We start from the raw sequence: 18,194 nt of genomic DNA, 5'->3' as shown, positions 1-18,194 counted from the left end.
GCTTCCATTTCCTAGACCACCTCAGGACTCTTATTAAAGAAGAGGTGCATATTCACCAGGCTCATTGAAAAAAGATTTGCAAAAAATAAGAGTTAGAGCCCGCAACACGAGTAAGAGGAGCCAGGGACTGCTCTTGCGGACATAGGAAGTTTAGACTCCTTCACACTTTCAAAGGAGGGATTGGCCTGCAGCACAGCCGACGGAGTGGCAGACAACAAACCAGCTCTGCTTGCAAACTCCTACAGAGTAGAATAATGCTATTCTTTTTTTATAGGTGGCATACCACGCAGGTTCATGCAGAGCCTGCTGTACGTACGATGGGTGCATTCAACAATAAGGAACTAGAATGGCCATAAATGGTGCTACTTAGAAAATAATGCTGGTCCCATATTATGGATACCTAACCAATAAAATGGCCTTACAGCAGTTCAACAGATGTGACATGTTTCCTTTCATATTTGCTCTTAAAGCCCTCCAAAAGATGTGACTATTTTGTTTAAGGTGTTTCTTTTGTACCTACTGCCAAATCCTGAGTAAGGAAAAGAGTCTCTTCTGTCGTCCACCCTTTTACTTTTAGTGAAAAGGATATTCTATTAGCAAGGAGTCTAAATCATGAGCTTTGTTTGGCAAGACTACACATTCTGCATTGCTAATTTAGAAAACTTGCAATGAACGTAAACACCCAGCACATCCCACCCACATGTCCCTGGCAGCGCGTGGTTGTATTCACTCCTCATCTCAAACCTCAGTTCCAAATACTGAAAGCTGGCTGGAAACACACCAGCCGACTGAGGAAAAGAGATGGTGGGCGAGGATTGGGAATATAGGTGAGCCAATTGACTAAGAGATCAGCAGCTGTTACAGTGTGTGAGTAACTTAATTCCTTACTCACATGTCTGTCTTCTTCCCACTCCTTAAAATCTGACCAGATACACAACACAGAGTGCTGGTGCATAAAATAAATGGTCCTGGGTGCTGCATCCACATCATACCTTTTATTGTGCCAGTAATAGAGGTAATTTGTGGATGGCATTCGTGGATCAAAAGCACAGGTTCTGGAAGACACCAGAAGCAACTTCACCGATGAATTGCTCAACATGTGTGAGCCACAAAGGTCAAGCTAATGATTTTTCTTAGCATTAGTAATGCTCCCATTTTGGATACAAAAAGCAGAGTCTGGAGCGAGAAGATCACCTGCTAGCCGCCGAATAGACGTAAGTGAGGATTGCGAAGCCTTTGCTATCCATGTTGCGCCTCTTATATCTTGCCAATGGTGGCTCTTTGGCACATCAGGGTGAGGTGGGAGGTCACTCCTTGAAAGTTGTCTCTCTGGAGTTGACCAGGGAGAGCGGCAGAAAGGAAGCTGGCTACTTGTCTGAAGACAGGCATTAGTTGTGCTGACCAGATTGCAATGTCTCCCAAGCAGCATCCATGTACGACGAAGCACTAAAGGGATTTATGTTTGGAAACAGGCTTAACAAATGTAAATGTAAATGTGGGTGTACTTGTAAAGCGCACTGCGACTCCATGGAGTATCCTGGCGCTGAAGACCGCTGGGGAACCCGTCCTGGTTTTCCCTGTGAGATGGTCCCTTTCTGGGTATCTCCAAGGTGAAACCAGGCATCCCCGGCGTCTGTGGGGGGCCGTTTTAGAGATGAGGCAAGCTTAATGCCCAGAGTTGCCGAGTGTGTTCCCTAGTTAGAGTAGGAACCGAGGCGAGAATTATCGAGTCCGTTTTGACCCTGGTCCACGACCCTGCCGCGTCGGGAATTGAACCCTGGTCCCGGGTCGTTCTCTTCTTACGGGTCTGCCGCCTCTAACCAGTGAGCCACACCAAATTTCAGTTGCACCCTGTCAGCAACAAAGATGGAAATATTGGGACAGATGTGCAGAGGACATAAATATGTTTGGCCTGTTTGGAAACAGATTAAAAAATGGTCTTAGTTTGGTAGCAATCTAGCAAATTGAAGGGCACAGAGGTATCTGATGAAAAGTATAAATGCCAGGGTTAAGACATTTTAAAAGATTTTGTTACCACCAATCAACCCTACTGGCAGAAACTAGTGTTGATTTGCTGAAAACAGTAGACTTTGCACAATCACTCTTGAATCCATGGACCATATTTTCTTTTTATGTTACTATTTTTTATGGGCCATTATTTTATGGAAGATTTTCTTGAAATTCCAAGAAATTATTTGTCAGTATAAACTAGTATCTTTAGGAGAGGCGATGACAACAAAATGTATCATGTTATATTACACTTTCTCAAATTCTTTTCATTTTGAACATAAGAAAATCTTTTAATACAGAAAGGTTTTAAGCTAACATTATGCATTTTAATATGTTTTGTTTAATAATGTTTGCATGTACATTTTGTGGTATTTAAATTAATTGAGTAATTTGTATTATGATTGCAATGCAAATTATTTTAATTACTGTGAAAGCAACTTTTTAACCTAATTTGGTTGACTATGTTGTTTGGTAAAACTAATGAAACAAACTAATAAACTTAACTGGACAAGACTTGTAACCAGACTTGAATCAAAGAGTAGAGAATGCTGAACACTTTTCTCTATAGGCATTTTTCCAATTTATGGGTTGATTTTGGTGTATAATGAAGGTAACACTGGCATCTTTTACAAATTTAAGATATCAACCTTTATATGGTTCTCGCAATTTTATCCAACAGTTACACACATTTGTATGCACACCAAATCAATCACTGTGTAGGAGAGAAAGGAACTGTGGGATAAAAATATTCATTGTTTCATTTAGAGTCCATGAAAAGAGGCTAGCACGAGGATGTGATGGAACATAAATGTTAATAGGATACACAAAGAAACAAAAGAGAATTGACAATAACAAAAAAAAGCATATTTGTCTGTAGGATGGATAAAAAAGTGCAGTACAAAACACAGGCTCCCCAAATATCCTGCACACTACAGTGGTCCACTGCTACCCTATAATGAGACTGTCAACAAAGAATTAAGTAAAAAAAAGGTTAAAAAAAAGCAAGTCCTGTCTTTATACTACCATACCATGTTACTGCAATCTATATAGAACTGTCTCCATGCTCCTGCATGTAGGTACAGTGCTTTGAGTAGTTATCTGTAATAGGACTGAAGCGTATAAAGCAAAACAACAACCCTGCAGTGTTCTTGCTCCACACAAAGCGATAGAAACCAGTGCAAAGACGTATTGACTTTGCAATTTTCTGTACTTACCCGGTAGAAGAGCGGGATATTGTCGAAGATGAAGGGGTAGACGAAGGCTGCCATGCGGAGGTTTTTACTCAGCTGCAGGCATTCCAGTTCCAAAAATCTGTCACATGAGGGAGGGAAAAAGGGAGAACTCATGAAAAGTTTGTTGAGGCCGAAATGTGTTCCTCTGTCTCGTTGCTGGGGGAACCATGCTTTTGGTACAAAGGAACTGGGCATTCAAAGCGGTTTGTCACAGACAGCTCACACAGAGGGAATACTTATTTGCCAGCTGGGGTGCATTCTCCTTCAAAAACAAGTTAAGGCCATACTGTTCTGTTCCCTTCTTTGTTCCTCGCACACAGCCCAGCTGGGAGCGGGGCTGGTTCTGTGCGGCATAAGGCATACCCTACGTATTACATTTAGAGCACAACCAACTATTTCATTCTCAGGATGCATTGATTTTGCCTTTCAAATTTTCTCTCTATAGCTGTAAGGGACACCTCAATGTCAGATGCAATTCTGAGGAGGTACAGAGGGACAAAAACACAGCAACAGGAGTCTACTTCTTTACTTCAGGGAGACAATTTGACAGCATTTTGGGGTGACCTGCCATGCTGAAAGCCACCTGATTTAAAAAAAACTTTTTTGAAGTCAATGATGAGAAACAATAGGCATGTATCTCCATGACATTGTGCCCACAAAATAAATGTATCTTTTTTGCTGACTTTATTTTGAGCAACTTCACCTTGTTTGAATTTTCCCATCCGGGTTAAATTGAGCAACCCAACACTCCCTAGGTCTTTCCTGATCCATGTGGAGAGGAAAATTACTACTCTCCTCCTTCCTTATGGTCCCTGTGGAGTAGAAAAGGACTTAAGGCAACATGGCAGCTAGAAGATGAGTGGCCTGTGCTTTTTGTGAAACAAAGATGTTCTGTGCTTAGATAGGGACTGATAACAGGAAATCCTGAAGTCAATGCTGCTCACTCCTATAAGGTTCCCATACAACTATCTCCCAACTACTCTGCTTTTATGATTGCTCCATCATACATACTAATTACTGCTTGATTTCCATGCCATAAAAAGCACTACTTCTTTGGCTGGGAACTAAATACAAGCATCTTTAGTAGCAGCGAAAGCAAGGCGTGTTTTGCATCTCCACAATGTAACCCCAACAAGTAATGTATTTAGTCTACATGCTATCAAAGCTATTTGGAATATTCAATAAGTAATTTAACAAAAGCAACACTATAGAATAATAGTTAATACAGGATTGCTGATGAGGCTACAAAGCTTTTTTTACGAACATTAAAAAATGATCAGCAACTAGGCTGCCCCCAGCAAATGGCAGTATGCGCTCTATACTGCGAAGAACAGAACTAGCAAGTCCATGGCAGATCTGGTGCCCACCCACCCCCAACCAGCAAAACTAAGATTGTGACCCAAAAATTGAACAAACATTTATTATGTCTCTTGACCAACTGTTTTTTTATTTTGCCTCTCAATGATTTTTACTTTACTTTTGCCGGGTATTTTCTTTCTTGAACCGCTTCCATGGATCTCAAATTGTTGTTATTGTTTTGTGCCCTGAGCCTGGTCCCCACAGTGATGGGATGGATTCCCTGGTAGCAAACGAGCAATTGATGACTCCTACTTACTTTTCTAAGCATGAGGGGCTAGAAGGGCCATGATACTGTTTTAAGAGCAGCCACTTTTACGCCTCAACCAAACTGTTCCAACCTCATATGTTTTCATTGGAAGTTCTTCCCATAGCAGGATTAGTTAGCGTGACTAGTGTGGTAAGTGTTAGTGTATTAGGCAGTCTACCTATTGCGATACACCACTCATGCCTGCACTAGCGTCATTAGCAGGATTTAGAAACACATAACCTTGTACAGAAGAATTCACAATTGGGTTGTCCTACGTACCGGGAGTAACATGAGAGGCCGGTGCAGATAAATGAGTTAAAAGCCGCCACTGGCACAAAGTATTGGTGTAAAGTGCTGTTAACCCAGCGGTCTGGCATCGTATAGGCTCCATATGTGAAAGCACAGCCTACAAACATAAACACACCACATTATGAGTTGTCATGAACTCAAGGCCAAGCAGATCAATATCTTGTATATTTAAACTTAGGCTAACTTATCTCTTTCTTTGAACCTTTAAAGCAGCCAGATTTGCTTCTGGTGAGGAGTAGTAGCCGCAGCCGGTGGCATATCTTTGGTAGCGCACACGAAGAATCACAGGAGAGGAGGGAAATTTGAAGGCTGCACTATAACAATGTGTTCCATCAAGAATTCGAGCCCATTCTCCTGAACCCTTTTTAAGCGTCAGTAATAAATGTGTGAGTGGTTTCTCAGCAGATATTCTCCTTGCAAATATACCTACGCATTAATGAACAAGGTTTCACAACGCAGCAGCCGCGCCCAGTGCAGGTAAGAGCGGGCTGAGGCTGGGTGAGGGGGGGGTTAGATGGGGGGGATTTCGACAGACAACGATGAGGGAAAATGAATTAATTATTTCATTTTTCCTCATCGTCACCTGTCAAAATCCCCCCCCACCCCCACCCCCCGCCAAACTGCCCCATGCTCTTACCTGCATGGGCCGCGGCTGCATAGCAATCTCCAAGCACATAAGAAAGTAGAGAACCTTGTTCACCCCATAACACCTGTTTTTTCCCATTTCTGGTTTGTCTAAGAGTCACACGTGAAGTAAACATAGAGTATTTCTCTATACTCGAGCGATCACCCTATTTCATTCCCCTTTCTACCACTGGTCAGACCAACTTTAACTCAGCTACCCCAACATCTTTAACTAATCTGTTTCACTGCATCACACTGAGTTTTCCCACACTTTCTCACACCCCCTCCACCGCCCCGCAGATGTATTAACACGAGCACCACATGAAAAATGCAGATGATACTAAAGGAACAATATTATTGAAGAGTCAAAAATGTCTGCTTTTCCCTTTACATAACATGAAGTAAGCACCCCTAACTTCATGCTTAGATTGCTATATGCTCTTTGGAATGTGTGATGTATATAGAAAGTTCAGACTTAAGAAGTCCTGAATTTGAGAATGAAGCTCATTGTAAATTAATTTTTTCTCTTTTTCATCTCCTCCATTCCTCTGTCCACGACCATTGGTCACTGTCTGTAATCACTTACCTCTTGACAGAAGAGAATAAGCATTTGCAATGCAATAGGTCTCGCATTGATGCGAGTTTAAGCTATTAATATTCCAAATGACAATGCCTTTAATTTATGATTATAAAAACAAAAAAATAAATAAAAGACATTGTCATTTACAATGCCAATAGCTCAAACTCGCGTAAATGCGAGACCTATTGCATTGCAAATGCTTGTTTCATTAAACTTTGGTTTTTTATACTGCACTGCATCAGGAAAAAACGTTATTTTTGCCGTTGCTGCACATTGTATTGTATTGTATTGTTTTGGTAGAGCGCAAACAGCTGCCCCAGCAATTAGGCGTCCCGGCGCTAAGAACCACAGATCCTGGTCTGAGCGGGAGAGGGTGGGAGGGAATTAGGGGAGAGGGAATACGAATACGAATTGAGTGACTGAAGTGTGAAAGATTTGTGTGGCTGTGTTCCATTTTTCAGAATTTGTCTTGTATATGGTGTTTGTAAATTTTGTATAAAGTTGTATATTTTGTATATTCAAATGTGTAGATGCACAGAAATGTCTCTTTAAAAAATGAAAAAGCTTTCTGATTGAAAAAAATTATTATAATAAATAAGGATTAAAAATAAGAACAGACTGCTATGTTTAATTCATAGCTGTTGTTTAGGTAAAAAAGAAAACATCTTTTTCCAGTACTGGCAGTTGTATTGCTTTGTAGTTAAGTTTGGTTTAGCCTTCCTGTTGAGGAGCCAAGACCCTGTTTAGTTCCTACTCATATCTAATTAGTCAGCCTCTCGTGTTCCGATTTATGTGCTTAGCGTTTACTGGACGATACAGAGCTGCCGGACCATTCTGGTGCGGTGATTGGTTTAGCTAAAGACGATAACTTGTAAAGCGTTATAGTAGTTTTTTTGTTGTTGTTGTAGTACTGCACGGGGTTGGTGAAACGGAAACGTCTTGGGTGAACTATGCTGCAGGGTGAGATAGGGGCCGTGCTCCCTCTTAAAGGGTCAGGTGAGTGACGAGGGTAACCTCAAGTTATATAAATCCCGGCATAAGTACTGCTGTAGTAGTTCAAGAGGGAGGAATACTTGCAGCTACGGTTGGGTGGGAACTCGTTTCAAAGCTCGATGGACATCATCACATGCCGTTTGAGCTTCATCTCATACTGCCAGTTTGAGATCTTAATTGAGGCGCCTAGGGGGTGAGTGGCTCGGAATTGTAGGCGCTTCTGCTCCTCGGCAAGGACTACATGCTAACATGTAAGAGCTTACAAGTGGAAGCCCATCCTTGGCTGCCCCGAACTGTTTTCAAGCCCAAGGGCTATCGCCAAACTGGCGATTAAAGAATTGAAGCGACAGTTTTTGAATAGATCTATGCTGTACAGGGAGAAGACGGAATTAGTGAAACCTAAAGTAAGGAGTTTTGTCACTTTGAGTATAACCAATCAGTTGCAACCATATCTGACATATATAAACAGGCCTTATCACCTGTTTATCTTAGTCAGATTTAAGCATAACATGGTTCCCTGGCTGCTTGCATTCCCGAAAGGGTTTTTTAAAGAAGGTTTGTTAAGACCCTGTCCTTGTGACAACTTCTCAGATCAAAATCTACTTCATATGGTATTTTTCTGTGAGTTTTATGACTCTATGCGCAGGAAATGTATTATCCCCCTCCTAAAAGGCCAAACCTTGGGAAAGTTAGACCAGCGTTAGTTTATCTACAAATGTTGGCATCGCCTGCGGTGTGCTTTGGGGTTGCAAGCTATTTAATAGCCGCCATTAGGTGCAGGAATAGACTGATAATTGCATAATGGATTATGTTTTAAATGGACTTATTTATGATCTTCTGCCATATTTTTAGCATTATTATCTGTATCTATTGATGATTATTTAATGATTATTTATTACCTAGTGTGTGGGACAGGATTGCGTTGTAACCGATGGGTTTTAAAGATTGTTTAACATTATGTAATAAGATTTGTAACGAATGTATCAATTGATCATATGCACTTTGGTGGTTTTAATTTAACCGAATAAAGTTATACTTGACTTGACTTGACTTGGAAGATTTTGGGAAAAATAATCGGAGGAGTGCCTTTTTCCCATTCACTTTATTGAACCAGAGGCAGTTTCTGGCGGGAGACAGCTAAAAATCGGGTCTTTTGGCATGGATGCATTTTGTGGTCTTGCAGAGGTGGCTGTTTTGTGGTGCTAGACTGTCGCGGTTAGCACAGGTGAGCTGAGCCTGTACTTGGGACCAGTATTGCCAGATTCTGAGAGCCATTCGAAGCCCAAAGCTGTCCAAGTGTAAGCCCAAATTCAACCCAACACAGACCAGTATCAGCCCAAACAAGCCCCTTGTATGGCAGCGCGCAGGGTGCCTCTCGGACAAACAAATGGCCGGTGTCATTGGGCGCTGCGGTCATGTCGAGAGCTGCTATTCGGGGCACAGAGAGCTGGAAGGAGGGCGAGGATGGGGGGTAAAAGCGAGGAGCACTGCGAGACGAGCATAGATAGGGATGAGGGCTGGGGTGCGGATGGCGTGAGAGGGGCTGGGGCTGGATGGAGGGGGGAGGGAGGGAAGGCATCAAGAAACACACAGGGCTTCCATCGCTGACATCACGTGCGTCAGGCAGATGAAAATGTGACCTGACTGCGGGAGCTCCAGCCCTGGAATAAAAGCTCGGAAGAGAGGGAGCGTCATTTCACGGGCTTGAGCCGCAGAGGTCGGGAGACCCTACTACTGCCGCTGCGCGCCCGCGCACAGCTCGTCGCTTCTTGTCCTGCTGCCTCCCGGACAGAGCGCGTGTACGATGCGCCACACCGGGTGAGTTTGCACGTTTCCTCTTGGCGGGGGCAGGGGGGGCTTGGTCGTGCCAGGGAGCCGGTCTTAGAGGCGTGTGTATGGTGCTCGTTTGCGGGCAGTGGAGCCCACGGCAGAAGGGGGAGGGAAAGTGAAAGTTTCTCCACGAGGATTGCAAGGGAGACAGGAGATGGGCACGCACCCGATCCGACCTGCAGCCTGCGCGTGCCCATCTCCTGTCTCCCTTGAGAGCCCTTGAAAGCATAGTCGACGACTATAGGTCTCGCATTTTGACAGCGCTTTGCGCTGCGTCGCAGGTGCGAGACCTAAAAAGGGAAGATTGGAAAAACAGTTGAATGCGCTGGCTCTGTTAAGCATGCATGCAGGTAACAAAAGATGCAATCCAAGAACGGGCAGCAGGTAGTGATGCCAGCACATGCAACCATTGAGGACAAGAACAAGGTATCTCAGCTCAGAAGGGTTGTTTGTGGGACAAGGGGTGCCTGAGGGCATGTATGTCTGTGAGTGAATATCTTTGAAGAACAAGTTACTTACTTTTGGTAACACTTTATTTGGTAAAGGTTCTATCTAGCCCCAGATTCCTTTTCTTTGAATTATCCCCAGGCGTCAGACTGAATCCGGAAATGTTTTGTGAGCAGTACTCTTGTGGAAGGGTTGGTGGCATCATTCAGCTCCATGTGGTGTCGTCCACGACGCAAGTGACTTCATGGTGCCTGTATTGGCGCATCCCGAGTGAACTGACATCAGTGATTATTTGCAGATTTCCATGACTGGAGCGCGGAGCCACGAAGAACACTGACCACTGGTGTGAAAGACTAGGACCCTGAAAGGGAAACAACCTTGACCCTAGAAATCTGGTGGCAGAGCGGGAAGGATGGGCAGGTAGGTAAGGAACCTGGGGCTAGATAAAGTTTCTACCAGATGAGGCATTTCCAAAGGTAAGTAACTTCCCGGAGGTGGGTCTGTGAACCATTTCACACTAAGACAGGTAAAGTGTCCATCCGTACCTAACTGATTGTCCAGGTTGTAGTCGTTGGTAAATGTATGCAGAGATACCCACATTGCTGCCTGACAGATGTTCAGGACCAGAACTCAGCGTGCTAATGCAATGGTCGCAGCCTTGGCTCTGGTGGAATGAGCATGAAAACCTCAGTGGGTTGCTTTTTGAACAGTGCATAGCAAATCTTTATGCATAGCACAATAGATCGGGAAATGGTTAGTTTCTGCCCGGCTTTCCATTTCTGGGCTCTGACATACCCCACGAAGAGTTGTTCATCCACCTGGAACCCTGTTGTGTGGTCAAGGTAGAACGACAACACTCTTTTTAGGTCCAGCTGGTGGACTCGCTCCTCTTCTTTAGAGGGATGAGGCAGAGCAGAACAGGTAGGCAGGGTGATGGACTGTCCTGCATGAAAGGGAGTGACCACCTTTGGTAGCAAGGAAGCTCTTGTGTGAAGGACCAGCTTGTCTGGAAAGATGTTAAAGTATGGATGCCTAGATGACAAACCCTGGAGCTCACTGACCCTCCAGGCATCCAGCTGAAGATTCCTTACCTTTGAATTTCCCAGGCAGCAGACTGTATCCAAAAGATTTTTTTATCAATACCCCTACGCACCGGTAGGTGGCATCGGTTGGCTCCTCTCGTGACATCTTTGGCGTCATCTGCGTCACCTATATAGGCGCCAACTCGGTGCGCTGACATCAGTTACTTTTCACGACTTTCTACGCCAGAAACACAGAGCGATGAAGAGTACTGACATTGGTGTGTTTAAAAACTAGGGCCCTGAAAGGGAACAACCTTGATCCTAGAAACTTGTCCGCAGTGCTGAGAGGATGGGTGGGTCGGTAAGATATCTCTGGCTAGATACTGTCTCTACCAGATAAGGCATTACCGAAGGTAAGTAACTTCTCTATCTGATAGCGACAACGAGCCACAGAAATTCCGTCCCCGGAGGAGGGCTGCAAACATGTTTCAGGCTGGAAAGTCCTGCAGGACGGAACAGGCAAAATGGCTGTCCCTGCTGACCTGACTGTCCAGTCAGTAATGCTTGTTAAACGTGTGCAGGGATGCCCATATTGCTGTCTGACAGATTTCCAGGACCGGGACTCCACATGCTTACGCAGTGGTAGCAGCTTTAGCTCTGGTGGAATGAGCTCTTAAGCCTTCAGGAGGCTGCTTCTTTGCCAAAGTGTAGCATATCTTGATGCAAAGAATGACCCATTGTGAGATGGTCCTTTTCTGCACCGCCCAACCTTTCTTCACACCAACATACCCCACAAAGAGTTGGTCATCCCCTCGGAACAGTTTTATGCTGTCAAGATAGAAAGACAACACTCTTTTTGGGTCCAGATGGTGGAGTTGCTCCTCTTCCTGAGAGGGATGTGGAGGAGGGTAGAATAGTGGGCAAGGTGACAGAATGCCACCAGCAGGCGTATACCATCGTAGTGGAGGGACACCTGGCTGCCAGAATAACATTACAAACTTCGGGAGGAAGGTCAAAAGCTATCAACTGTCGCTCCTCAATCTCCATGCAATAGGCTGCAGAGTTGACAGGTTCAGATGGAGAACCCTCCCCTGCTGCTGCGACAGAAGATGCTCTTTTGCAGAAGATCGTGATACCAGACTCTCCTTGCCCAGTCCAGTGCCACAAGAATGACTTGGGCCTGGTCATTCCTGATCTTCTTTAGAACTCTGGGCAGGAGTGGTATGAACAGAAAGGCATACAGGAGGCCTGAGCTCCACTCGAGATGAAAATTCTACGAGGGAGGGATGGATGACGTTACAACGCATGCTTTTACCATGCATGCTGTTACAACGCGGTTTTTACAACGCATAGCGCTTTGGGGTGCTGGATAGTGAATCGTTTAATTTACTATTCCAACTCCAGTCCTCGTGGACACTAGGGAAGGTGTTGGATAGTAAATTAAATCTATTCCCTATCCTAGGGTGACCCCCAGCACAATGCGTTGTAATGGTTTTTGTTGTAAAACCTGCGTTGTAATAGCACTGCGTGGTAAAAGTTGCGTTGTAAAGGATGTTTCCCCGAAGGAGGGTTGCCTTGGAAACTCCAGCGCACAAAACTGCTGACATTGCGAGTTCTCTGCTGAGGTGAACATATCTAACCAAGGTTCGTCCCACAGCAGAAAGAGACCATGCACCACCTCCGGGTGGAGATGCCACTCCTGATCTATTAGGCATCGACAGCTAGGTTTGTTCGCTCGGGTGTTCAGGGAACCTGTCAGGTGTTGAACCACCAGGGATATGCCCTGCTGTTCCAGCCATGTCCAGAGACACAAGGTGTCTTGACAAAGAGTCCATGACCCTACCCACCCTGTTTTATGTAGTATCACATGGTGGTGGTGTTGTCTGTGAACACTTGAACTAGCCTACATTTGATGGAGGGTAGAAAGGGTTTCAATGCCAATCAGTTCGCTCGGAGCTCCGGCATTTTGATGTGGAGTCCATATTCTGCCAGAGATCACAGTCCTCTGACCTCCACCCATCCCTTATAGCCGCCCCATCCCAGAAGTGACATATCTGTTACTACTGTGAGATGTGGCTGGGGAAGGGAGGCGGTCTGCCTCAGACCCAATCGCAGTTCGTCAGCCACCACTGAAGGTCTTGTGAAGTTCCCTTGAGATCAAGAGATGCCCCTGATACTGCGCCCACTGGAACTTCATGTCCCACTGCAGAGCCAGGATGTACCATCTGGCAATGTGTCACTAGCAGGATTCAGGAGGCCATGAGGCACAGCAGCCTCAGAGTCATTCTTATTGAAATCAAGGATAGAGGCTGAAACATCAGTATTATATCCTGAATATCCTGGACTCGCCGCTCAGGTGGATAAGCCCGAAACTGCACAGTGTCCAGAACATTTTCAATTAAACTGAGCATCTGAGAGGGAGTCAAGTGTGACTTCACCACATTAAAGGTGAACCCCAGTGAGTGCAGGAGGTTCACTGTAGTCTGGAGGTAGGAGACGACAGCCTGGGGCGAGCCTGCCTTTAACAGCCAGTCATGGAGATAGGGAAGACTGGCACCTCTGATCACCGGAAATGACCTGCAACCACCACTATTGCCTTGGTGAACACCAGAGGGACACTGGTAAGGCCAAAATGGAGCACCGTGAACTGAAAGTGCTCGTAGCCTGCTAAGCTCGCTAAAGGGGGGTGGATAGTGAGGATGTTTGGGTAGCCAGTGGGCAAGGAAGTGGGGGCGGGTGATCGTCCGGTTCACAGGAACCCCTGTGCTGGGTTTGGACTATGTTACTACAATGATGTCTGTGAGGGCTTCATTAAAAGGGAGCAAGGGTTCCGAAGAAGAAGCTCCCGGCTTTAGCGCCTCTGTCAAGATGTTAGTCTTGACTGTCACTGAGGGTAGCTTGAGCTCTAGGATATCAGCCGCCCTATGCAGCCCAATAAGCGTAAGTTGTTCCCTCCTCCATAGCCACGATGGAGGGGAGAAAGCATGCCAGTATCTGGAGAGGTATCCAGTCTACTGGCTTCACCCTATTCCTCATACCAGTCCATATCCTGGTCGCAAGGCTGGTCTTCTAAAGGGTCCAGTGACCCCTCCCACTTTTCTTTTAATCCTAGCCCTCCAGAATAAGGCTCAGGAAATGTCTTAGGACCTGTTGATCCTATTGGTGACTATTGGCGCTGGCTGTCTGTTGTCGGAAATCAGAATAGGGCTAGCACGACCAGTGGGCACTGGGAGCATTGGTGTCGGGAGTGGTGCCGGAGAAGATCGCAGTGGTATTACTTATGCCCCCTGATCCCACAGGGCCCTAAGGCACGCCAGAGTCAGGCCGCTTAAAAATTAGGTGCATGGCTTCATAAAATTCCTTCATTCGAGCGGGGGATGCTCTGGCTCCAACTGGGCAGGGAGGCGCAGAGTTGGCCCAGGCAGAGGTTCTGGAGACCGAGGCAATGGACTCCAAGGCTCCTCTGTCACCTCAGCCAGGGAAAAGTCGAAGCACGCTTTGATTTTGTATGTTTTTTGTGCCTCTACCTGAGTGCCTTGACGATCTTGAGTGAGGCAAAGAGGACTTGGGACTCTTGAAGCGGTATCGGGACCTTCCTCTCAATCAGGACCATGATGTCCGAGGAGTCGGGTAAGCAACAGCTTCAGGGACGGCTCCCACAAAGCCTTTGGTGCCATGGCCCGCCAGTCGGAGAATGACTAGGGAGCCATGGTCACGCTCCAGAAACCACAGGCAGATAAAATGGGGTTCCGTCACCGACATAGCGCAATGTCAGACGCTGTACGATTTGAAACCCGAAGTCTTCCTAGAGGTCATCCTACACACAAAAAGGAGTCGAGAAAAAAGTTGAAAAATACTGTCAAAAAGTGACAGATGGCAGCACAGATCAGTGCTTGACTGACACGAAAAGAAAAGAACTGACATCAGTGTGCCAAGGTGGCGCCTATAAAGGAAATGCTGACGTCACTTCCGACGTGGATGCTGCTGACATCACACAGAACCAACCGACGCCACCTACCAGAGCGCAGGGTTATTTCTTAAGAAAGATCCTCCGGATCCAGTCTGACGCCTGGAAAATTCAGAGGTAAGATATCTCCGGTTAGATGTCTCTATCAGGTAGAAAATAACTAACATCAGTGCCCTGGGGTGGCGCCAATATAGGTACCCCACACGACGACTCCAACAATGCAGCGCGGAGCCTGACAATGAAAACCTACTGGCGCATAGGGGTACTGCTCACACAAAAAACTTAAAATCCAGTCTGACCCATGGGGATAATTCTACGGTGAGGAATCTGCAGCTAGAAGTCTCTATCAGATAGTGCATTTCATTTCGTCCCTCCTTTGTATGTTCTGCAGTATTGATACGTCACCTCGATTCAAGTCATCCGAAAGTTACTTTGCAAGGAGAGTCCTTTTACACCTTTTAAAAATGTATTTGATATTTTATTTGCCCAGAGTCTTGCACTCAACAAGGCTACTGAGTACATATACGGAAATTTTGTTTTTAGGGCCATTAATAGTGTAGCTAGCTAATCACCTATCCTATCTTTGATATTAGTTACAGGCTACTCCATTATCAGCAACTGAAAAATCACAGCAAATCCAGTCCACCAGTATCATCATAGCACTGAGACATCTCATTGATTCCAACCAGGCTACTACATCTGATCAAATTGCCATTTTCCACCTGTATCTTCTGAAGTGTTATGAAGGAATCAAAAGAAGCACTCCACTCACACAAGGTTAGTGATATCACACCATGGACTGAGCCAATCTACAAGTATTAAATTAGCTTTCCCATCAGGTTTTACTAAGCCTTTCCATCATTTTTAACTCAACTGCCCTCCCTGTGTTAAACATGACATTAGTACTAACTGAGCTGCTAAACCAATGTATAACTGTATATAAGATTATCAGAACTGTTATCAGACAATAATGCCTCACAGCTATCACAAGAATCAATAACAAATATGGGCCCAATTCACAGAGATTTTGCTGTGAGTAGGTGTGGCCTACTCTTAAGGGAATTTCAGCAGTAAGTCATGAGTGACCCAAGAGTAAGTCACAGCAAATTCTTTGTGAATTGGGCTCTCCCTGTTTTTTAGGAAAAGTCAACTGAACAACTCCATACAATCATCACAGTGAGTGCACCACAAGTGGCACAACTGTGGAAAAACGTGCCATTCCTTAGAGCACAAGCTCCGTTAAGGTTATTGTTGCATGAAGGCTGGTTCCCCATCACCTCACCTGGACAAAACTCACAAAATGTCTTTAAAGATTCGACTTACCAAGGCTGTACAGGCTCAGAGCACCATAGTCAAAGAAATAGCAGATATGGCAGGCACGAGGGGACATGCTGCTAAAGGTGTGGGCGCAGCTGGAGGTGAAGGGGTATATGCAGATCATCATCATGTAAACGAGGAGCGGCCAGTTGTAGGCATCTGTGAAATCCAGCGAATAAGAGAGCACCAGTAACCGCCACATGAAGTACCTGCAAGAGAAGGATTTTCAACAAATGAACCCTAAATGAGGATTAGGTAACATCCAGGGTGTTAAGCCATGAAAGGCCATGTCTTAGGCAACCATACATCAGAGGCGTCTCTACATAAATACACTGAGAAGACCCCCTTCCAAATTACTACCCCAGAAAACTTGTAGAATGTGAGCAAGGTCTGGAGGATTTACTGTCCTACCTGGCAACCAATTATCAACCTGTCAGCAGAGAGCAAGTTTCTTCCTTTGGTAACTTCTAACAGAATAAACAAGAAAGACAGAAATCTTGAGCATAAATAAAGAGCGGGAAGGGGCTGTCTTAAAGGTAATCCAATAGCAGAATGCTCTTGGGATCTAAGTACCTCAAGACCCCAGCAAGTTCATATGTGACTCAATGTGGAGAAAATGTTTTATGCTAGTTAGCAAGGAAAGGCGTTTTACCTCTGTACACATCACATGTGTCACCTTCAAGAGGCTACTCAGAAGGGCTGGCAACAGTCAAAAGATTGTTGCCTATTAAAATATTGCATGACTTAAATCCTCATATCCATTGTGGAGATGTGCTCAAGAACATAAACCTGTACAGTGGAGATCAAGGGGAAAGGGAATATGGCATACCAGTTTCTGAAAAAACAAAAACATACAACAGAAGGCACAGGTTTTACGATTTTTCCTGGAACCACGGGACACAATATTGAACTATAGTGGTAGGAAGGTAGCTTTGATGTAGAGTAAGAAAATATATTATCACATAAATAGTACAGATTTTTTTATGTGGATATCCTTACATGTTATTGCACAAGAGTCACCAGAACCCACAATTTTACTTCCCTGTATATGTAACATACATCTTTTAAGACATGCGTTGCACTAAACTTGTCCACAAATTCTTTGTATTTTTAATAAACGTCTTTATTCAAATCTTCACAAAATCAGATTTTTCAAGTAGCCAACGCATTTCTTCACGAGAGACTTCTTCAGGGCTTTATTGGTTATTTGATCATCAAAGACTGGTCATAACCAAGTGCGCACGTTCTATTGGCTCCCACTGGACTTGCGAACCAGCTACGATACAACTCTCTTTATCCATATATCAGCATCTCTCCTATTATGGTAGATCCCAATTTCTCAAGGTACATGTCTCAAGCCTATGTTGGCATCCCAATGTGGTCGAGCCTATGTTGGCATCCCAATCTTTTTTTACCGTGAGCAGCAACTCATGTGCGCAGCAGGATAATTTTTGAAATGCTGATATTTGGATAAAGAAAGTTGAATATGACCAGAATAACCAATCAAGCCCCGAAGAAGTCTCTTGTGAAGAAACGAAACATGTCTGATTTTATGAAGATTGGACTAAAGAAGCCTTTTAAAAAAAGCAAAGAATTTGTGGACGTATTTTGTGCAACCCATGTCTTAGAAAGATGTATGTTACATGTACAGGGAAGTAAAATTGTCTGTGCCGGTCACTCTTGTGCAATATTATTAGGAGGAATACTCCTCTGAGGAAGATTAGGAGACTGGTCTTCCTGATCTAAGCACCACATCAGTCTAACCAAATTGACTACATGTGATAGGTGCGATTTCTCTTGCTCGGTCTCACTAGTTGTAAATCTTAAAATTGCTGCAGAGATCAGGCAATGTATTTAAGCTGGATACAGCTGCTTTAAAGAGTTTAAAGGCCAGGTTTAAGACATTTTTGGTGGCCACAAAGTCAGTATGCCCAACAACTTGGATGGTTTAATCGAAAGTTGGATGCTGTAAGTAAGATAGAACCCTGTGAGACTTACAGCCAGAAGGTGAAATGCCAAATTGACCAGAGCCTATTCAATGACTCCTTTAAAGTATTTTTCTTTTTGGAATGCAAAAGCTTTCAAAGCACCTCCTTGGATTGCTGCAGACGTTTTTAGTACAGTGAGATAACCAATGCACCACTAATGTCTTTAGCTTGTCAGGTCTCAAGCTGCCTTCTTTCTACATGCTCTGCTCTGAAATACAAAATGCACCAATATAAAGTAGCCAAGAGATGTGGAAAGTACAATTATCTAA

General features: G+C 44.6%; 1 protein-coding gene across 2 annotated transcripts in view; it reads right to left on the bottom strand.

Moving 5' to 3' along the window:
- Positions 1-18,194, bottom strand: part of PAQR6 (progestin and adipoQ receptor family member 6) — a 147,184-nt gene that overhangs the window by 52,972 nt on the left and 76,018 nt on the right. For both annotated transcript variants that reach the window (XM_078669882.1, XM_078669880.1), the window contains 3 exons: positions 15,944-16,146; positions 5,128-5,254; positions 3,225-3,321 (listed from right to left, as the gene is read on the bottom strand). In XM_078669882.1, coding sequence (XP_078526008.1) covers positions 3,225-3,321; positions 5,128-5,254; positions 15,944-16,146 — 427 coding nt within the window. The remainder of the gene's footprint in view (positions 1-3,224; positions 3,322-5,127; positions 5,255-15,943; positions 16,147-18,194) is intronic.

The sequence above is a fragment of the Lissotriton helveticus genome, chromosome 12 (assembly GCF_964261635.1).
Source record: "Lissotriton helveticus chromosome 12, aLisHel1.1, whole genome shotgun sequence".
In the NCBI taxonomy this organism is placed as follows: domain Eukaryota; kingdom Metazoa; phylum Chordata; class Amphibia; order Caudata; family Salamandridae; genus Lissotriton; species Lissotriton helveticus.
This window is presented reverse-complemented; position numbering and strand designations above follow the sequence as displayed.